General features: G+C 42.0%; 1 protein-coding gene across 4 annotated transcripts in view; it reads left to right on the plus strand.

Moving 5' to 3' along the window:
• Positions 1-17,442, plus strand: part of COL4A3 (collagen type IV alpha 3 chain) — a 126,992-nt gene that overhangs the window by 91,589 nt on the left and 17,961 nt on the right. For all 4 annotated transcript variants that reach the window (XR_003519184.2, XR_003519185.2, XM_027590008.2 and 1 more), the window contains exons 26-41: positions 901-1,069; positions 3,038-3,130; positions 3,781-3,885; positions 6,322-6,419; positions 6,946-7,096; positions 7,474-7,587; positions 8,538-8,705; positions 9,932-10,021; positions 10,321-10,455; positions 11,195-11,293; positions 12,044-12,133; positions 12,464-12,603; positions 13,024-13,150; positions 14,616-14,696; positions 15,027-15,125; positions 15,357-15,404. Coding sequence is in view for 2 of the 4 variants with exons in the window: in XM_027590008.2 (XP_027445809.1) it covers positions 901-1,069; positions 3,038-3,130; positions 3,781-3,885; positions 6,322-6,419; positions 6,946-7,096; positions 7,474-7,587; positions 8,538-8,705; positions 9,932-10,021; positions 10,321-10,455; positions 11,195-11,293; positions 12,044-12,133; positions 12,464-12,603; positions 13,024-13,150; positions 14,616-14,696; positions 15,027-15,125; positions 15,357-15,404 (1,807 nt within the window). In the remaining 2 variants the exon portion in view is untranslated. The remainder of the gene's footprint in view (positions 1-900; positions 1,070-3,037; positions 3,131-3,780; positions 3,886-6,321; positions 6,420-6,945; positions 7,097-7,473; positions 7,588-8,537; positions 8,706-9,931; positions 10,022-10,320; positions 10,456-11,194; positions 11,294-12,043; positions 12,134-12,463; positions 12,604-13,023; positions 13,151-14,615; positions 14,697-15,026; positions 15,126-15,356; positions 15,405-17,442) is intronic.

Raw genomic sequence — 17,442 nt, forward strand, 5'->3', positions numbered from 1 at the left:
TAGCCTATGCAATTACAAAAAAATATGTATGGAACACCTGGGTGGCTCAGTCGGTTAAGCGTCTGCCTTTGGCTCAGGTCATGATCTCAGGGTCCTGGGATCGAGTCCCACATCGGGTTCCTTGCTCATCGGGAAGTCTGCTTCTCCCTCTGCCTGCAGCTCCCCCAGCTTCTGCTCTCTCTCTCTCTCTCTCTCTCTCTGACAAATAAATAAAATCTTTAAAAAGCCAAAAAGATATTTTATAAGAAAAAAAAAGCATACAGTCTATCTGTATCTGTATCTCCTTTGTGATGAAAATAGCCGGTGAGGACCAAAGGTTTGCTGTGCTGGTTTTATTTTAGAAATGCGCTATTCCCCGGGCGCCTGGGTGGCTCAGTTGGTTAAGTGACTGCCTTTGGCTTGGGTCATGATCCTGGAGTTCCGGGATCGAGTCCCACATCGGGCTCCCTGCTCACCAGGGAGTCTGCTTCTCCCTCTGACCCTCTCCCCTCTCATGCTCTCTCTCTATCTCATTCTCCCTCTCAAATAAATAAAATCTTTAAAAAAAAAAAAAGAAATGCGCCATTCCCATGAATGCCACTCTAAAGCTATTTGAACTGTTGGCTGATATGAACAAAGTTTTAGGGGCAATTATATATATAACATCCTGCTGGAGGACACCTCCAGTGGGGCTCAAGAGACTGCAAGTTCCTGAAATGTTGCTGAAATCCAAAGGGCACAAAACAGCAGAAATCAGACCGTGCTCTGATTTTAGTAATAATTCCCTTCAGATGCCAACTGCTTTGTAATTCAAGATTTTCTCATTGGCTGCTTATCTGGTCCTCCTCTTCATGTTAAGATTAACCCACGTAAGGAGATCCTGGACTGAAGCACTATCCAAACATATTCCTATTGTCACAGGCCCTGAGTGGTGAGAAGGGGGATCAGGGTCCTCCAGGGTATCCTGGCAACCCTGGGTCCCCAGGACCTGCAGGACCACCTGGACCATCAAACTATGGACCACAGGGAGAGCCTGGTCCAAAGGGCACCCAAGGAGTTCCTGGAGCCCCTGGACCACCTGGAGAAGCCGGTTGGTTAGTTTTCTTTCCAGTCCTGTTTTCCTATGGAGTGGGTCCATGGTTCCTAGAGCAAGTGAAGCTCCCCCAAAACTAATGAAGGCATAGAAACTTGCTTCTAATAAGTAGAATATGTCAACTCACAGACAGCTGAAATTTCCTGATAGTCTATCTACATTTACTAATTGATATATATGGGATGGGGAGCACCTGGCTGGCTCAGTATGTGGTGTTTGAGACTCTTGATCTTGGGGTCATGAGTTTGAGCCCCCTGTTGGGTGTAGAGATTACTTAAAAAAAAATCTTAAAAAAATATGTGGAAGGAGTGGAAGTCTGTTATGGTAAACAAAGGAGAAGCAGAAATCTATGAAATTGATCTTGAGAAGCCTCTTGTAAGTCTCAAGGGCCCACTAATGTTACTACAAATTTGTTCTTGTTGACCCATAATCCAATGGATGGTTTATAAATAAAACTTCAAAATATCTAAGATAAATGAAGAAAGGTTTTCTGATAAGAGCTCTAAAGTCCCAGTAACTTTTGGGATCCACACGTACTGAACATAGTTGGTGGATTCAGGAGGAAGCCGATCCTCAATGTTTATCTGTGGCAGAGAACATGGCAGAAGATGAGAATTGCCATGTTGCTGACAGTTTTTAACAAATAATGCCACCCTATCATTTTTTACTTCTAACATCACTTTTTAAAGGGTTAGACCCAATAAAATAATGGCCTCTAAATCTTTTTATGGTATCCTTCATTAGTAAAAAATGTGTAAGTTCCTCCCCCCAAGTATTTATATATTTTTAAATTGTTTACATGCATTCCTATCCACACATGTACATAAGGCTTCTTTTATGATTATATATGTATGTATGTGTGTGTGTGTGTGTGTGTGTATATACATATATATATATATATATATATATATATATATGTATATATATATACACTGCATCTTACTTTTGAGGCTGCAGTGCTAATCCAAGGATTGGCAAACCATGGCAGCCCATCATCTAAATCCAGCCTACCATATATTTATGTATGACCTACAAGCTAAAAATGTTTTTCCTATTTTTAAATGATTGGGGGGAAAGACCTTTTGAATAATCCTTTATGGCACGTGAAAATGACATGAAGTTCAAGTTTCAATGTCCATAAATACGTTCTGCTGGCCCACAGTCACACTCATTCATTTACATATTGTTTCCGGTGGTTCCCATGCTACAATAGCAGCATTGAGTAGTGGCACAACCATCTGGACTACAAAGCCCAGATTATTTACTATCTGGCCCTTTACAGAAGAAGTCCTTCTAATCCATCTTCAAATCTTCTTCTGTTCTTTCTACGTGCGAATTTCTGGCAAAGGACTCCATTGTCGTAAAATATATTATCAAGTTTTTCCCATCACACTACTGTAAACTTATTTTTTTTCTATAAATATATGGATAATACAAATCACTAACATGTTTTTAATGTTGGCCCCCATAGCCACATTGTCTCAAATATTATGGGCTGGGTAGGCTTTATCTCCCCAATGATACATGAAGAACTTAATCAGAGGTTAAGATATGTGCCCAAGCCACACTTCATGTTTTGTTCAGCATACTGTACTTCCTTCCCATGCAAACTAGTGGCCCAATAAAGAAATATCCTATTAAATAAATATTCGCCAATGTTTAAGATGAATTCCATATTATCGATTTTTTTTAGAACAGCCTCTTTTTCAATAGACCAGGATTGAGGTGGGCTATTAATTAAAACAAAGCTGGGGCAATAGTAAATGCTTATAAATATTCAACTGAATAAGGAAGTTTCAGTGGGTTAGTCATCTTTACACCAGTTTTGAAGCCTATGAAGCAGAGACGATTTTTTTTCTATTTCTGGGGATATGTTTATAAACCCCTTATATCACATTTGTTCCCTCCGAACCAAAAAAAAGCTTCAATATGCACACCAATCTTATGATCACAAACTTTCTTAAGGTCCTAGGGGAGAATTCGTTATTTCGACACCAGTCCCAGGGCCCCCAGGACCTCCAGGGCCCCCTGGCCGTGCTGGCCCCCAAGGTCCACCTGGTGAGTATCCCCTCTGCCAAGTCTGGTGCATGGCATCAAATGGCAGCCTGACTATCCTCAAAAAATATTGTCCCTATGTAAGGAAAAACTAGATTTGGCACCAAAAGAAGCCAGAGGCCAGAGTTCTGTTAGATAACAAGGCCACACGCAGGGGACTTGTCATTTTTCTTTGGGATTATCCAAATTATTCCCATTGGTGCCTCTGATTCCAAAAAAGAAAAAAGAATCAATATCATTGCTTAAAAGGAATTCAAGAGCAGAACAATCTCCATGGATTTTTGGTGGGGGAGTAAGCGATGTTTGCCAGTAGTTAATCAAGCCAGTGCTTGCAGCTTCTTCATTTGAAAATGTAACTTCTTTGCCAATATGATCTAAAACTTAACTTTGCATGCATGATGGGAGACTTATGTAGCTCAAGATATCTAGAATATTTCTTTTGTAGGAATTAAATTCTATCCTAAACATTATCTGTAGCTCCTAAGGATTAGTCCATTGCATAAGAATGCAGAGGGAGGAAGAGTATACAGTTGGGGTTATGTTAAAATTATCTCCTAATTTCCAAAAAGGCCTAGGATGATACAGAAACTTAGATTTTTGTTTCAAGACAAGATGAAGGGAAGTTTCTTATGTGGATGTGTGTGTGTTTTCAGGTGTCCCTGGATCCATAGGAAAATGTGTTGATCCAGGTCTTCCTGGGCCTGCTGGCGAACCAGGAATTCCAGGAATCGGCTTCCCTGGGCCCCCTGGACCTAAGGGTAAATGTACAAATTTTAAAACATAAATTTTGTTGTGGATATTTAGAAAATATAAATACATGTCATGAATAACATAGAAAAGATCCATAATGTGATATTTAAAATAATGTTTTCCACCCATCTTAAATGGGAAAAAAAAAAATCTTACAATGATGTTAGGCAAAAAGGCAGAATTCACATATATTTATGCATGTCATCTCAATTACATTTTTTAAAATACATAGAAAAAGTTGAAAGAAAATTCACCAAAATAGTAGTAGTGATTCTTTTTGAGTGTGGAGTTATGAGGAATTTTTTCTTTACTTCTTAATAAACGTCTGCACTTTTTACACTTATGCGTTTTTTTCACTTTATACATTTCTTTTATAATTAAAAAAGAACTACTAAATCACCAATAATTGGTTTTCCTATACATCCCCCTGTAAATTACAGAAGTTACTTTCCTTTGGGAACAAATGCTGTTTCCCATTGAAGGGAAATCACCCCAAAGAAATCCTGAGATGCTGAGAACTCGAACCATAACCTAACAAATACATCAGAGTCTTGTCCAGGATGACATACTAGCCATTTCGGTCCCTGGGCTGTTGCATAGATTTTCAGATTTTATAATCCTTTTATGTTTGTTTCAATATTATTTAAAGTGCCTGTCAAACTATAATCCACTTTTTGGTACTTGATCTCCTAGATTAATATGTCATCAGTGCTTAGCATGCATTAGTCCTACACAATTATGGGAATATTGATCTCAGTTTATGAATATTTGAAATGGAAAATGTAATAGCTTCAAGAATGTCTCTGACTCCCATTTCTTGGATGTCTTCCCAATGATCTCTGAAGTCATGCAGCCTGGCCCATATTTTTGCCTACTCCGTCTTGGACCCTGCATTAAGAAATTGTATCCTGGGCGCCTGGGTGGCTCGGTTGGTTGGGCGACTGCCTTCGGCTCAGGTCATGATCCTGGAGTCCCGGGATCGAGCCCCACATCGGGCTCCCTGCTCGGCGGGGAGTTTGCTTCTCCCTCTGACCCTCTTCCCTCTCGTGCTATCTCTCATTCTCTCTCTCTCTCAAATAAATAAATAAAATCTTTAAAAAAAAAAGAAATTGTATCCTTGTTTGTAACCCTATGGATTCACCCTCTGAAAGGAGACTGTAATTATGGGGACCAGAAGTAGCCTAAGAAATCCTTGAAAGTTCAGACTCAAAATTTCCCAGTTGAACCTATAATAATCCCATAAACTATGATGAATTAAAAACTGGTTGGGGAGCCTGGGTGGCTTAGTCATTAGGTGACTGCCTTCAGCTCAGGTCATGATCCCAGGGTCCTGGGATCAAGACCAGCATCGGGCTCCCTGCTCAGTGGGAAGCCTGCTTCTCCCTCTCTCACTCCCCCTGCTTGTGTTCCCTCTTTCACTGTGTCTCTCTCTGTCAAATAAATAAATAAAATCTTTTAAAAACTGGTCAAATTAGAGGCACAAAAGAACTCTCTGAACGCAGCCCTGCTTCACCAGGGTTTCCTCTTGCAAACCACGGAACAGAACAAATGATATGTGTGACTCCTTTCTCAATTCTATTATAAATATATGAGAAAGAAAGTAATCCATTATGTTCAATGGCATTAGAAAGTAATTCTCTTGAGAAAGGTTACCTAGGGCACCAGATATGCTTTATATCTTTTTTTTTTTAAGATTTTATTTATTTATTTGACAGAAAGAGACACAGCAAGAGAGGGAACCCAAGCAGGGGGAGCGGGAGAGGGAGAAACAGGCTTCCCAAGGAGCAGGGAGCCCGATGTGGGGCTTGACCCCAGGACCCTGGGATCATGACCTGAGCCGAAGGCAGATGCTCAACGACTGAGCCACACAGGCGCCCCTGGATATGCTTTATATCTTCGTCTGGGTCATGCTTCGATAGGTTTCTGGACATGAAAATATTCATTTGGCTGTATATTTTGTGTAAAATACACTCCAAAAGAAAAAGTCGGCCAAATGGTCAACTGGGATCAGTGGAATTGCTCCATCAAAATTGTAGCCATGCTAAACAACAAAAAGGACAAAGTCATTTTTTCAACTGAGGCTCTGATTTGGAATGGGTTTTTTTTTTTTTTTTTTGCTAATGTAGCAGTTGGCTTTTTCATCATTCAGACTTTCATAAAAACATCTCTAGCAACTTGCCTCATAAAAACATAGATAAAGGGGAGGGGGGTGGGGGGATGGGTGAGCCTGGTGATGGGTATTAAAGAGGGCACGTTCTGCGTGGAGCACTGGGTGTTATGCACAAACAATGAATCATGGAACACTACATCAAGAACTAATGGTGTAATGTATGGTGATTAACATAACAATAAAAAATTAAAAAAAATAGACAAAATAACAGAGATACTGCTCTAAATCTTTTACTAAGCATACTCCTGCAACTTGTATTATGTTTCCTCTGTAGGAGAGCAAGGTTTTCCAGGAGCAAAAGGAGCACCGGGTTGTCCAGGAGAAATGGGGAAGCCCGGGTCACCTGGAGAACCGGGTCTCCCAGGAGCCAAGGTCTTCAAGAATTAAAACTCAGATGGATGTGTGGGAACGACGGGGGGTAATCACAATCATCCAGTTAGGATGCTCTGGGTATAGGACTTATCTATATATTGGTAGATGATGAAGATATTAAATACTTTTTAACGATTCTCTGAACCATCCCTCCCTTTGAGAAAGGAAAAGTGATGTTAGGAGACAGTTTTGCCTCCCCGTTTCCTCCCTAATCTTTAGGAACATTCAGAGTATTTAAAATGGAAGGGCTCTAAAAAAGTGTGGATCACTATGAGAAAAGCTGTCACAAGTAGAAACATCTAGACTGTTTACAATTTCAGTCTTCTGCAAAAGTGGCGGTTACAGAGCCTCAAGAATGGTCAAGCATAATTTTATAGAAACTCAGCAATTAGAGTTGAAAAGGAAAGAATGGTGGTAACTGTGCAAGAAGGATTATTTTCAAGTCAATAGCCCTAAAGACCAGTCAATAGCCAAGAAAGAGTTGGAAGTGTTACATAGTGAAACTAATACAATTTCTGTGCCACAGGGAGAACCAGGAGTAGCCATGCCTGGAGAACCAGGAACACCAGGTTTTCCAGGAGAAAGAGGCGCTTCTGGGGAAAATGGAGAAATTGGACTCCCTGGACCTCCAGGTCTCCCTGGGATTCCAGGAACTGGAGGGCTTGATGGACCCCAAGGTATAATAGCAAGTGTGATTACTTTTCTCCATAGTGAACTCTGCGAAAATGCAGCAAGTTGAAGGCGCTCTGGGACGAAGAATTCTTCTCAGACTTCTAGTTTGACAAATAACAATCTGTGGGGTCTAATTATTTTTCCATTCAACATTGCTGCCCTCCCTTTGTTTTTTTCTTCTCTTCCTCCTTCCTTCCTTCCGTCCTTTATAATGAGTGTCCTTTATAAAAGTGTCCTTATAAAAGTGCCCTATATATTTAATACCAGTGGTATTAAATATAGGTTCAATTTAGGGGGGAAAGTTACAGGAGAAGGATTGTGATAGCAGTACTAGGACCTTGGGTTTTGGCACCTGAATATATTGCTGGCCTCTATTTTGCAGGGGATCCAGGGAAGCCTGGACCACCTGGAGAAAAAGGACCCCCAGGAAGGTGCACGGAGGGTCCCAGGGGGGCCCAAGGACTTCCAGGATTAAATGGGTTGGAAGGACAACAAGGTAAGAGGAAGACCTTGAAAACCAGTCATTATGTGGACAGGTGACGTGAGACTCCTGCTCTGTGCCTTGCTGCTTAACATGGGAACCGTCCAACAACAAGACCTGACCGCTGTTCAACGGCAAATGTTATTTTAGCAGTCTAAACCTTGTCATGGGTTTGTTGCAGTGAGTAGCACCTAGAGAGTGAGAGACCTGAAATTAACACAGCAAAATTGGTTTGTCTCGTATGCAAGACAATGTGAACACTGAAGATACATATAAACTTATATTTGCACGTATATTTATATACATATAAACACTCAGAGAAAGTTTTATCTTTACCTCCATAAGTATATCAAGTGGTAAATAGATATGTACTTAATTGCTTCCCAAGCAACATAAAATAAGGGTGTGAAATAACTCTAAATGCTGCAGGCTAGGTGGCCCAGATTATGAGAAACTTACTCTATTTTGCTGGCTCTTCTCATTCAGATCTGTGAACAGAGAAAAATCCTTTAGAACTCAGCTAATGCCTATGGGCTATCACATTGCTTTTATGTTCACAAACCAATTTCTGGCCAAGACATTAATGGTTGTAGTCGTGCTATTATTACTTCCAGAAGTATCTGGTGGCTCGCCTCCACCTGTGGTTGTCTGATGTATTCTGCAGGTGAAAGACTGAGCTACAGTCGTAAAGCGCAGTCCCAGGATGTGTCTGCAGGACTAGAGAATAGATCTAAATTCTACACTTTTATTACTGCATGAATCACTGAAACAGAATGTTAAAGCTAGAAGGGATCTTAGAAATTGTACAGAAGGGGATGTCAATCAATCAATCAATCATAAATGTGTGGTTTGTCCATAATCACACAGCTACATATTTATAGCCATAAAAAATATATTTCTGGAGTTGGTGGGGAGGCAGTTGTGTGTTCGTTCATTCATTCATTCATTCATTTATTCATATATAGGCAGAAGAGGTGAAACAGGGCCAAAGGGAGACCCAGGTATTCCAGGCTTGGATAGGTCAGGCTTTCCTGGAGAACCTGGACCACCAGGGATGCCAGGTCATCGAGGTGAAATGGGGCCACCTGGTCAAAAAGGATATCCAGGAAATCCAGGATTTTTTGGACTACCAGGTATTCTTTTCTTCTTCCATCTTCTTCCACATTTTCTTTTAAGGTGGCTGTATAAATTGGACATAGGCCTAGGCTTTCGACTCTACACTCCTCTTTCAGTTAATTTAAGTGTTTCTTACTGAATTACTTGCAAGGGGTTAGAGAGCAGAGCAATGGTGGTGGTGCGACGATCACATTTCACAATTACCCAGGGTATGACAACTTGGGCTGTGCAATCCTTTTTTATATGTTACTACTAAAGAACATTTGCTAGTATTTTCTTCAGAATTTTTGCATCTATATTTGTAAGGGATACTAGTCTGTCCTTTACTTTGCTCATGGTATCTTTGCCTGGTTTTGGTATCAGGGTAATGCTGGCCCTTATAGAACAAGATGGGAAGTATTTCCTTCTTTTGTATTTTCTAGAAGAGTTAGTGAAGAACTGATATTCCTTAAACATTTGATTGAATTCATCAGTGAAGTCATCTGAGTCTGGGCTTTTCTTTGTGGGAAGTCTTTACATTACCAATTCAATCTCTTGTCATAGGTCTACTCAGACTTTCTGTTTCTTCTTCAGTCAGTTATGCCTCTCTAGGAAGCTATGCATTTTATCTAAGTCCTCTGATTTGCGGGCATAGAGTTGTTCATAGTATTCCCTTATCATTCTTTTTATTTCATCACTATTTTTATAGTTTATATGTTTGGGAAGAATATTCCAATAGTCTCCTCATGGCATAAGGACCTCACCAATCTCTCTCCTCCAGAGAAGAACCCAGAAGAACAACTTAATCTGCAAATTGTTCTTTCGTTTATATTATTAAGCTCCTACCACATGTCAGCACTGTTCCAAGTCCTAGAGACACATCAGCAGACAAGACTCCACCTCGGACAGTGGGGGAGACCGTAACAAATGCATTTAAAAACTAAGTTCAACCGCTTTGAGGAAAATAAAATAAGGGACTATAACAGAAAGCCGTTGGTCAAGGACTGGGAGGAGGGAGTGCTCCAAAACTTTAACATGTTCTGCTTTCATCTGCAAATGTGATTTGCTACCAATGACCTCCACATACATAATGTAATAAAGACCTTGTACTAACCTATCTCCCAGACAAATACGGTTGTTATTCTATTTACAGAAACCATTCCTTCAACCCTCTTTAGAGGTATAAGTTATTTTATTTTATGGACTATGTCGCTTCTCTCATTCTGTACAACCTGACCTGCTTTGTGTGAACTTGTTTCTACAGGTGAAAAAGGAATGATGGGGATGATGGGCTATCCGGGAAACACTGGCCCTCCTGGGCCCCCCGGAAACCCAGGCACCCCAGGACAGAGGGGTAAGTGACGGAGTATCTTCCCAGGATCAGGAGGCATGAGCAATGTTCGCTTAATTAGCAGCAAAATAAATTCTGTTTTATCCTTTGAGGGAAAAGTAGTTTCCCCAAGAGAACCATGTCTTTGATCTTGCTATTTTCTGTATTCCTTTTTCCATTTGAATGGAGCTGAATTTTCTCCCTGCCATTTTTGGCTTATCTGTCCTCTTTTGTTTCGCTTTATGGTAAGCACTGTCAACTTTTGAATCCTTACAAACTACTTCAAGAAATAAGGAACTGATGTTGCTCCTTCTGTTTTCTAGGTAGCTTTGGAATTCCAGGAGCAAAGGGTGAGAAAGGGCCCCCAGGAGCCAAGGGGGAAGAAGGAGATAAAGGACCTCGGGGGCCTTCTCAAATATCCAATTTACTGGGGGACAAAGGAGAACCAGGCCTCAAAGGTACAGCCTTCTGCTGTTTAGAATCAGAACATCGGGGCTGGTTATCCAAGAAAATCTCTGTAGTTGACAAATGAGGACAGTGAGAGCTGGTGTTTCATGTCACAAAGCCAGCTGGTGGCCCCAGCCTGGATGCAAACTGGGTCTTCTATGCCTTGCACAATAATCTGTTGCCTCCTCAATGCATGACTTTTTATTTCTATGTTAATTCTACGTTAATTCTGCATTTGGTCCACTGTATTTAAATGGCTACTAGTCCATTTTATTTTATTTTATTTTTTAAAAGATCTTGTTTATTTATTTGACAGAGAGAGACACAGCGAGAGAGAGGGAACACAAGCAGGGGGAGTGGTAGAGGGAGAAGCAGGCTTCCCGCCGAGCAGGGAGCCCCATGTGGGGCTCGATCCCAGGACCCTGGGATCATGACCCGAGCTGAAGGCAGACGCTTAAGGACTGAGCCACTCAGGCGCCCCAGGCCACTAATTGTTAAAATGTTCGTTTAAAGTGTAAATATTGTCATCGCTAGTGTTACTTAAGAACCAACTTGTGCCAGGCACTGTGCTAATGCTTTATACGTATTATCTCATTTAATTCTCTTTTGGAAAAGAGCCCACATCTGCCCGTGCTCTTAACAAATATGTTACGCGGTATTACAATAACATGTCATCAAGTTTAATCAGGATGTAGAGAAGTCTGCTAAAATTCTCACCTGTGTTCCCTCCCACATGGTTTTTAACTTTAGGATCTGCTGGAAAGCCTGGTGAGAAAGGAAACAGAGGCATTCCAGGGTTACCAGGTTTAAAAGGACTGGAAGGACCACCTGGACCACCAGGTCCACCAGGTATAGCTGATTCTCTGATGGAAATCTCAGGCTCTAAGTGTTCCCAGATCTAAATGTAGCCAAAATGTGTCTCTTGACTTACCGGGTTGAATATGAATTTTGCTTGTTCCAACAGACATTTGCTTCGAAATTAAACCCAAATGAAGCTGTTTATAGTCAGCATATATTAACTAAAAAAATATTAACTTGCACCAAGTTCCATTTTTGTACTATGAATGTTATTTTGACACTGCTGATACATATTATGAAATACACATACTATAGTTTATCACAATACCACATATCAGAGAAGAAAATCAGATAACGATTTAGAGGTTTTCAGATCTGCCTTTTTCTCTTTTAAGCAAGCTACTGGTTTTGCAAAGAAAATTTTCAAACTGAATTAACATAGCCCCCTCTTCTCTATGACCACACTGGTGACAAAATATGTTACGTGGGCAATCACATTTCAGTATTGCATTTGGAAATCTATTGTTATATGGTGGCAGGAGCCCCCTCTTGTCTGCTGGCATTGGTCCTAGGATGACTGTGATGTTTGAAATCCAAGAATCTAACTTTATCTAATTTTACCTTGTCTGGGTCCTCAGTCCCCTCCTCATCTGGAGGCAACAAGGCAGCTACACAAGCACTTAAACTAGCTGGTCTGGCTGCTCAGAATTCATTCATTCATGCAAGCAACACCACATATTTATTGAGCACCTACACTGTCCAGAACCGTGCAGGGCATGTGACTATTTATTTGTTCTCAAGGCCTCAGGGGAGATCCAGGCAGCACTGGGAATCCTGGGGAACCAGGACTGCATGGCGGGCCAGGAAGCATGGGGAACATGGGGGTGCCAGGTAAGGTATGAGATCCTATTATGAGCTTAAAGCTCATGATGGCTCCCAATTCTAAATTTTCTGTATTGCTTGTTGTTTTGGTTTTCCACTTGGTAGAAAGTTGGTGTAAAACCAGGTTTACTTTTAGACAATGTACTGTGTGCCCTTAGAACACAAGTGAGAACAAAATAGTCATATTGTGTAAAAATCATCCATTATAACTCCCCGATGCATTCGTGATTCCGAAAAGCCAGCTTCCTAGGGGAAAGGTGGTTTGTGCAAAAGTTAGAAGTAGAATGCTTCAAGATCCCTGTGTTGCCCAATCTTACCTGACTTCTTTCCTAATTTCAGGTCCTAAAGGACAAAGGGGAACTTTGGGACCACCAGGTTTAACTGGAAGGACGGGTCTCCCAGGTGTTCACGGTCTCCAAGGAGATAAGGGAGAGCCAGGTTATTCGGCAGGTACAAGGCCAGGACCACCAGGACCAAAGGTACACTGGCCACTGAAGTAGTTACGTTTTGGTGGTGGAGTGAGTCTCAGCAAGTATCAGCAAGTGTCTGGATTCAGTGTGGGCAAAGGACGTTGGGTTTTTTACCCTCTTTCCACAACTCGGAACGCCTACCATACAGCTCTCAGCTTATGAGCTTATCCCTCCTGTTTCAATCCCCTAGGAATGGCTCATCACTGTCCCTGCACTTTACGTGTGCTGTCTTTGCATTTTGCACTGGTTCCCACAAATACCGTTGCCATCCTGTGCCTGGCACCGATCACGGTGCTGGTCCGTAGCAGACATGTCACACACATTGCTAACTAACCGAATAACTAAATGCAAGCAAACATAGTTCATACTCAATTCTGATCCCATATCCTGCTTATATGAGGATTTTAAAGGTTTTTGACTGACTTTAAGGGAGATCCAGGATTGCCAGGTGACACGGGAAGGAAAGGAGAGCGAGGGCTCCCTGGCACCCCTGGACATTCGGGCCCTACTGGAACTGAGGGAGCCCCTGGACATCCCGGAAGTCCTGGCCATCCAGGTGAGCGAGGGCTTTATAACTCTGAAAGCCAGAAGCATGACACTTAGCATAGTCCTTACTAACTCCTGGAATCAGCTCTGTAAACGGGAAGCTATTTAGGTTTTTGTACTACAGTTGCTTTCATTCAACTTTGATTTTCAAATTCTTAGACACTAAGGAACAGTAAATTAATCGGGGGCGGGGGGGTGCAAATTTTACTGATCAGCCAGTTTGGTGGGCTGACCTCTAAAATGCTGATCCTGTACAGGGTGCCTGGCTGGCTGGTCAGTTAGTAGAGCATCTAACTCTTGATCCTAGGGTGGTGAGTTCAAGCCCCATGTTGGGTGTGGAGCCTACTTAAAACAAACAACAACAACAAAACCTGATCCTATAAACAAAACTTAAGTGCTGTCTCAAAGAATTCAGCCTAAAAACACAAAATGTTAGTCCATTGTCCAATCTCATGATATTTGTATTCGTTTTCTAGGGCTTCCATAACAACACAGACTAGGTGGCTAAAATAAGAGAAATTTATGTTCTCACAGCTCTGGAGGCTGGGAGTCTGAGATCAAGGTGTCAGTAGGGTCATCTCTTCCGAGGCCTCTCTCCTCGGCTTTTATTGGGTATCATCTTGCTGTGTTTTCACAGGGTCTTCTCGGTGTCTCTGTGTCCTCATCAGTTCTTTTTTTTTTTTTTTTAAAGATTTTATTTATTTGACAGGGAGAGACACAGCGAGAGAGGGAACAGAAGCAGGGGGAGTGGGAGAGGGAGAAGCAGGCTTCCCGCAGAGCAGGGGGCCTGATGCGGGGCTCGATCCCAGGACCCCGGGATCATGACCTGAGCCGAAGGCAGACGCTTAAGGACTGAGCCACCCATGCTCCCTGTCCTCATCAATTCTTATGAGGACACCAGGCATATGGGATCAGGGCCCACCCAAATGACCTCCTTTTAACTTAATTGCTTTCTTAAAGACCCTATCTCCAAATACAGTGATATTCTGAGGTACTGGGGTTAGAATTCAAGGTGTGAATTGGGGGGCAACACAATTCAATCCGTAACACTGTTGCAATTTTTTTCCTGGCCTGTTTCCAGGTTGAGCCTTGGCTTTCTTAGTTGCTTATCATTTGAGGTTAAGTTTTTGTTTTGTTTTATTAAAAACAACTGCCAAGCTACTGGGTTACAGCTTTCCTTGAAGATACTATTTAAACGATCTTTTCAAATACTGAAAGGTTCAGTGGATTTGCTGTTAACTCCCAATTAAAGTAATAAATCAGATACTGAGTGGTCCGTGTGGGAGGTGCACACGGACCACACCTTTGAAAGGGATTTGACACATCTCTGCTGTGCTTCTGTGGAGAAACCGGAGCCAGGACAAAGCCTGAGGGCCAGTGTGAGCACAGGGTTGTAAGAACTGACCACTTCAGCCATCATCATAACCATTAATCTTGTGCTGTTCTCCTTCCTTCTCTTCTCTCTTCATTTATAGGCAAGCCGGGCCCTGATGGTGATTTGGGGTTAAAAGGCATCAAAGGCTTCCTTGGTTCTCCGGGAGTCAAAGGCCCTCCAGGTTCCATTTTTGTACTTTCGTCTATTTTCCCTTCACAAGGGAGGCACATTTGCTCCTGAGGTTGGAATCTCTGTATACCTACCTATCTGCTGCCCCTTAGAAGGTAGCTCCCGGTTACTCGGTCCCCAGACAAAAATGCAAAAACTGTGAGCTTAGGTATTTATACCTATCTAACTCAAAGATCTGCCAACCCACACAGTCTCACATGATAATCCTCATGATAGTATTATTCTGTTCATAGTTTTCACTGTGAATTGAGCATCACATAACCACAGTTCTGGGAAAGAAGCACCTTTAACAGAATTCTACACATGACGCTTCTTTTCTCAGGACCTCCAGGATTTCTAGGATCTCCTGGACCAATGGGTATGAGAGGCAGCCAGGGACATGATGGAATTCCTGGTCCAGCGGGAGAAAAGGGAGAAACAGGTACCACTTGCTCATTAGCTCGGATCCCCTGGCTTTATTTTGCATTGAATGGTTACTGGCAGTGTAATTCTTCACGGCTCTAGAGATTCTTCTCCCAGAGAACTGATGATCTTTAACGTCCAGATGCATGGTAATTAAACTGCCTTCTATTGCCAAAGTGAAACTGACCAAGCGGCATAAATGAAATTACCCACATATAAAACATTAACGCACCAAAATTATCTCTTTCAGGTTTGCTGGGGGCACATCCAGGCCCGAGAGGGAGCCCTGGTGCTCCAGGTGAGAAGTGCTTCCTCCCTGACCCTGGCGATAGCTTCAAGGACAGAAGCTAATCGAAATGCCTGATATATCAAATAAACCTCACATACTGAATGAAAGAAGTCCCAGTGGGAATATAGGATATTTATATTCTTGGTTGTTCAAGTAAAAATGCTTAAAAATTATTACCATCACAACAAAGTGAGTGAATTAGAAATGGGGATCCAGTTTTGGAATTTCCTTCTACTGAAAGTCTTTAAAAATCAAGACTTGCTATGTGTTCCTTTGTTGTGGTTGTTGACATGGTTTAAATATACCACCTCCTAAAAGGGTAGAGGAGGCATAGCTGGCTTCTCCAGGAGCATCCCTCCCTGCTATTCTGAGTAGGGAGGGCAGTAAAAGCATGCAGTCATACCACAACTTCTTTCCCACCTAGTGGGAATGGGGGTGATGCCCACCCCCAGAGCCAGCTCGTGGTTCATGCTACTTTTTATTAAGGGCTGCCAGTAACTCCCTCAACACCAAACATGGTAGTTTACCCAACATGTCATTCAAAGGATATACGGGTTTTTAGGTTGCCAGACTGTGGGTCTGGATTTCTCATGCCAGTGTTTGACAAGATAAGCAGCTTCTTCAAACTTTTTCTGTGTTGTAGAGAAGCCTGCCATAAGAAATATTAGATTGTTTGCACCTTCTATTGACCCTTCCCAGATGTGGGTCCTGGGGAGAGGAGTATGTTATTAGCAGAAAGGGCTCTACTTAATGAAGACCTCAGGGTATTGAGGCTTACAGGAACTAGCAAGGAGTAGCTAGGTGCTACAGAGAAGCTCAGAGGGGCAGGAACTGCCTCTTGACCTACCAGCTCAACTGCGCAAAGTCTACAAGAGCTGTCCTTTTTCATTTGTTTCTTGATAATGACATAGTCTCTTTGGTTGAGCTCAACGTCCGCACACCTCCCAGGCTCCACCTTCCCCTAAGAGCATAAAGGCTTCTCCCAGGTCATAGATCAGTTTTAGAAATATGGTCAAAAGGAGAGTTTCTGGCCTATTTTCCTAGGCTAGGCTCACAGTTTAACCGTTTGGAATGAGAACACTTTGGCATCTATTTGGAAATAAAATTTGATGTAAAATGATCATACCTTAAGTAAAAAGGCCTTAAAAACATAACAACTAGCCTAATTATATAAGTAAATGATTACGCACCTCAATCCCCATAGGATAACTAAATGTGGAGAAAAGTTCATTGAGACTTGGAAAGTATGAATCGTTTTAATTAGTTTTAATTCTCCCAAATGCTAAAAAGAAACCATATTGTAAACAAGGAACCATCTTCATAGGCATGGGCTATATAACCCAAGACTGCATCTTGGTGCCTCCGACCATTGCCAGACCCTGTCGAACAAATACAGCATTTCAGAGCTCGAAGCGAGCTGAAATCATCTACCCCCTGTCTTCAAAAAGCACAAATTACAGGCATAAAAAAGTTAAAGAACATGATAGAAAAAGTCTAGATATTCAATATTTCAATATTCATCCATTTCACTTCATCATTGCTCTGTCTTTAAGATTTTTATTTATTTATTTGAGAGAGAGAGACAGAGATAGCAGAGAGAGCGAGAGAGCAGGAGCAGGGAGTTGAGGGAGAAGCAGGGAGGAGAGGAAGAAGCAGGCTTCCCGCTGAGCAGGGAGCCTGACTCTGGGCTCGATCCCAGGACCCTGGGATCATGACCTGAGCCGAAGGCAGATGCTTAACTGACTGAGCCACCCAGGCGCCCTGATCACTCTGTCTTCCTGCACAAAAACTTCCCAAGCCTCTCCCTGTGCTAGCAGCCTCACCGTCACTTTCCCTTCTACTCCTTCCTGTCTGTCTCCTACATGTGTGCCATCCACTATTTCTAGAATAACCCAGAGATAGGAAAGAGGAGGGAGTGATTATTTTCAGTTCATACAACACTTCCCATTCATGAACATCAAAGCACAATTTCCTTGAAGGTTCTCCAAGATGAAAAATATTAGTAATTAAGTGGTGACCTTTTGGGTATCCTCTTTGGTAAATCCAA

This window comes from Zalophus californianus, chromosome 3 (genome assembly GCF_009762305.2).
Source record: "Zalophus californianus isolate mZalCal1 chromosome 3, mZalCal1.pri.v2, whole genome shotgun sequence".
Lineage (NCBI taxonomy): Eukaryota > Metazoa > Chordata > Mammalia > Carnivora > Otariidae > Zalophus > Zalophus californianus.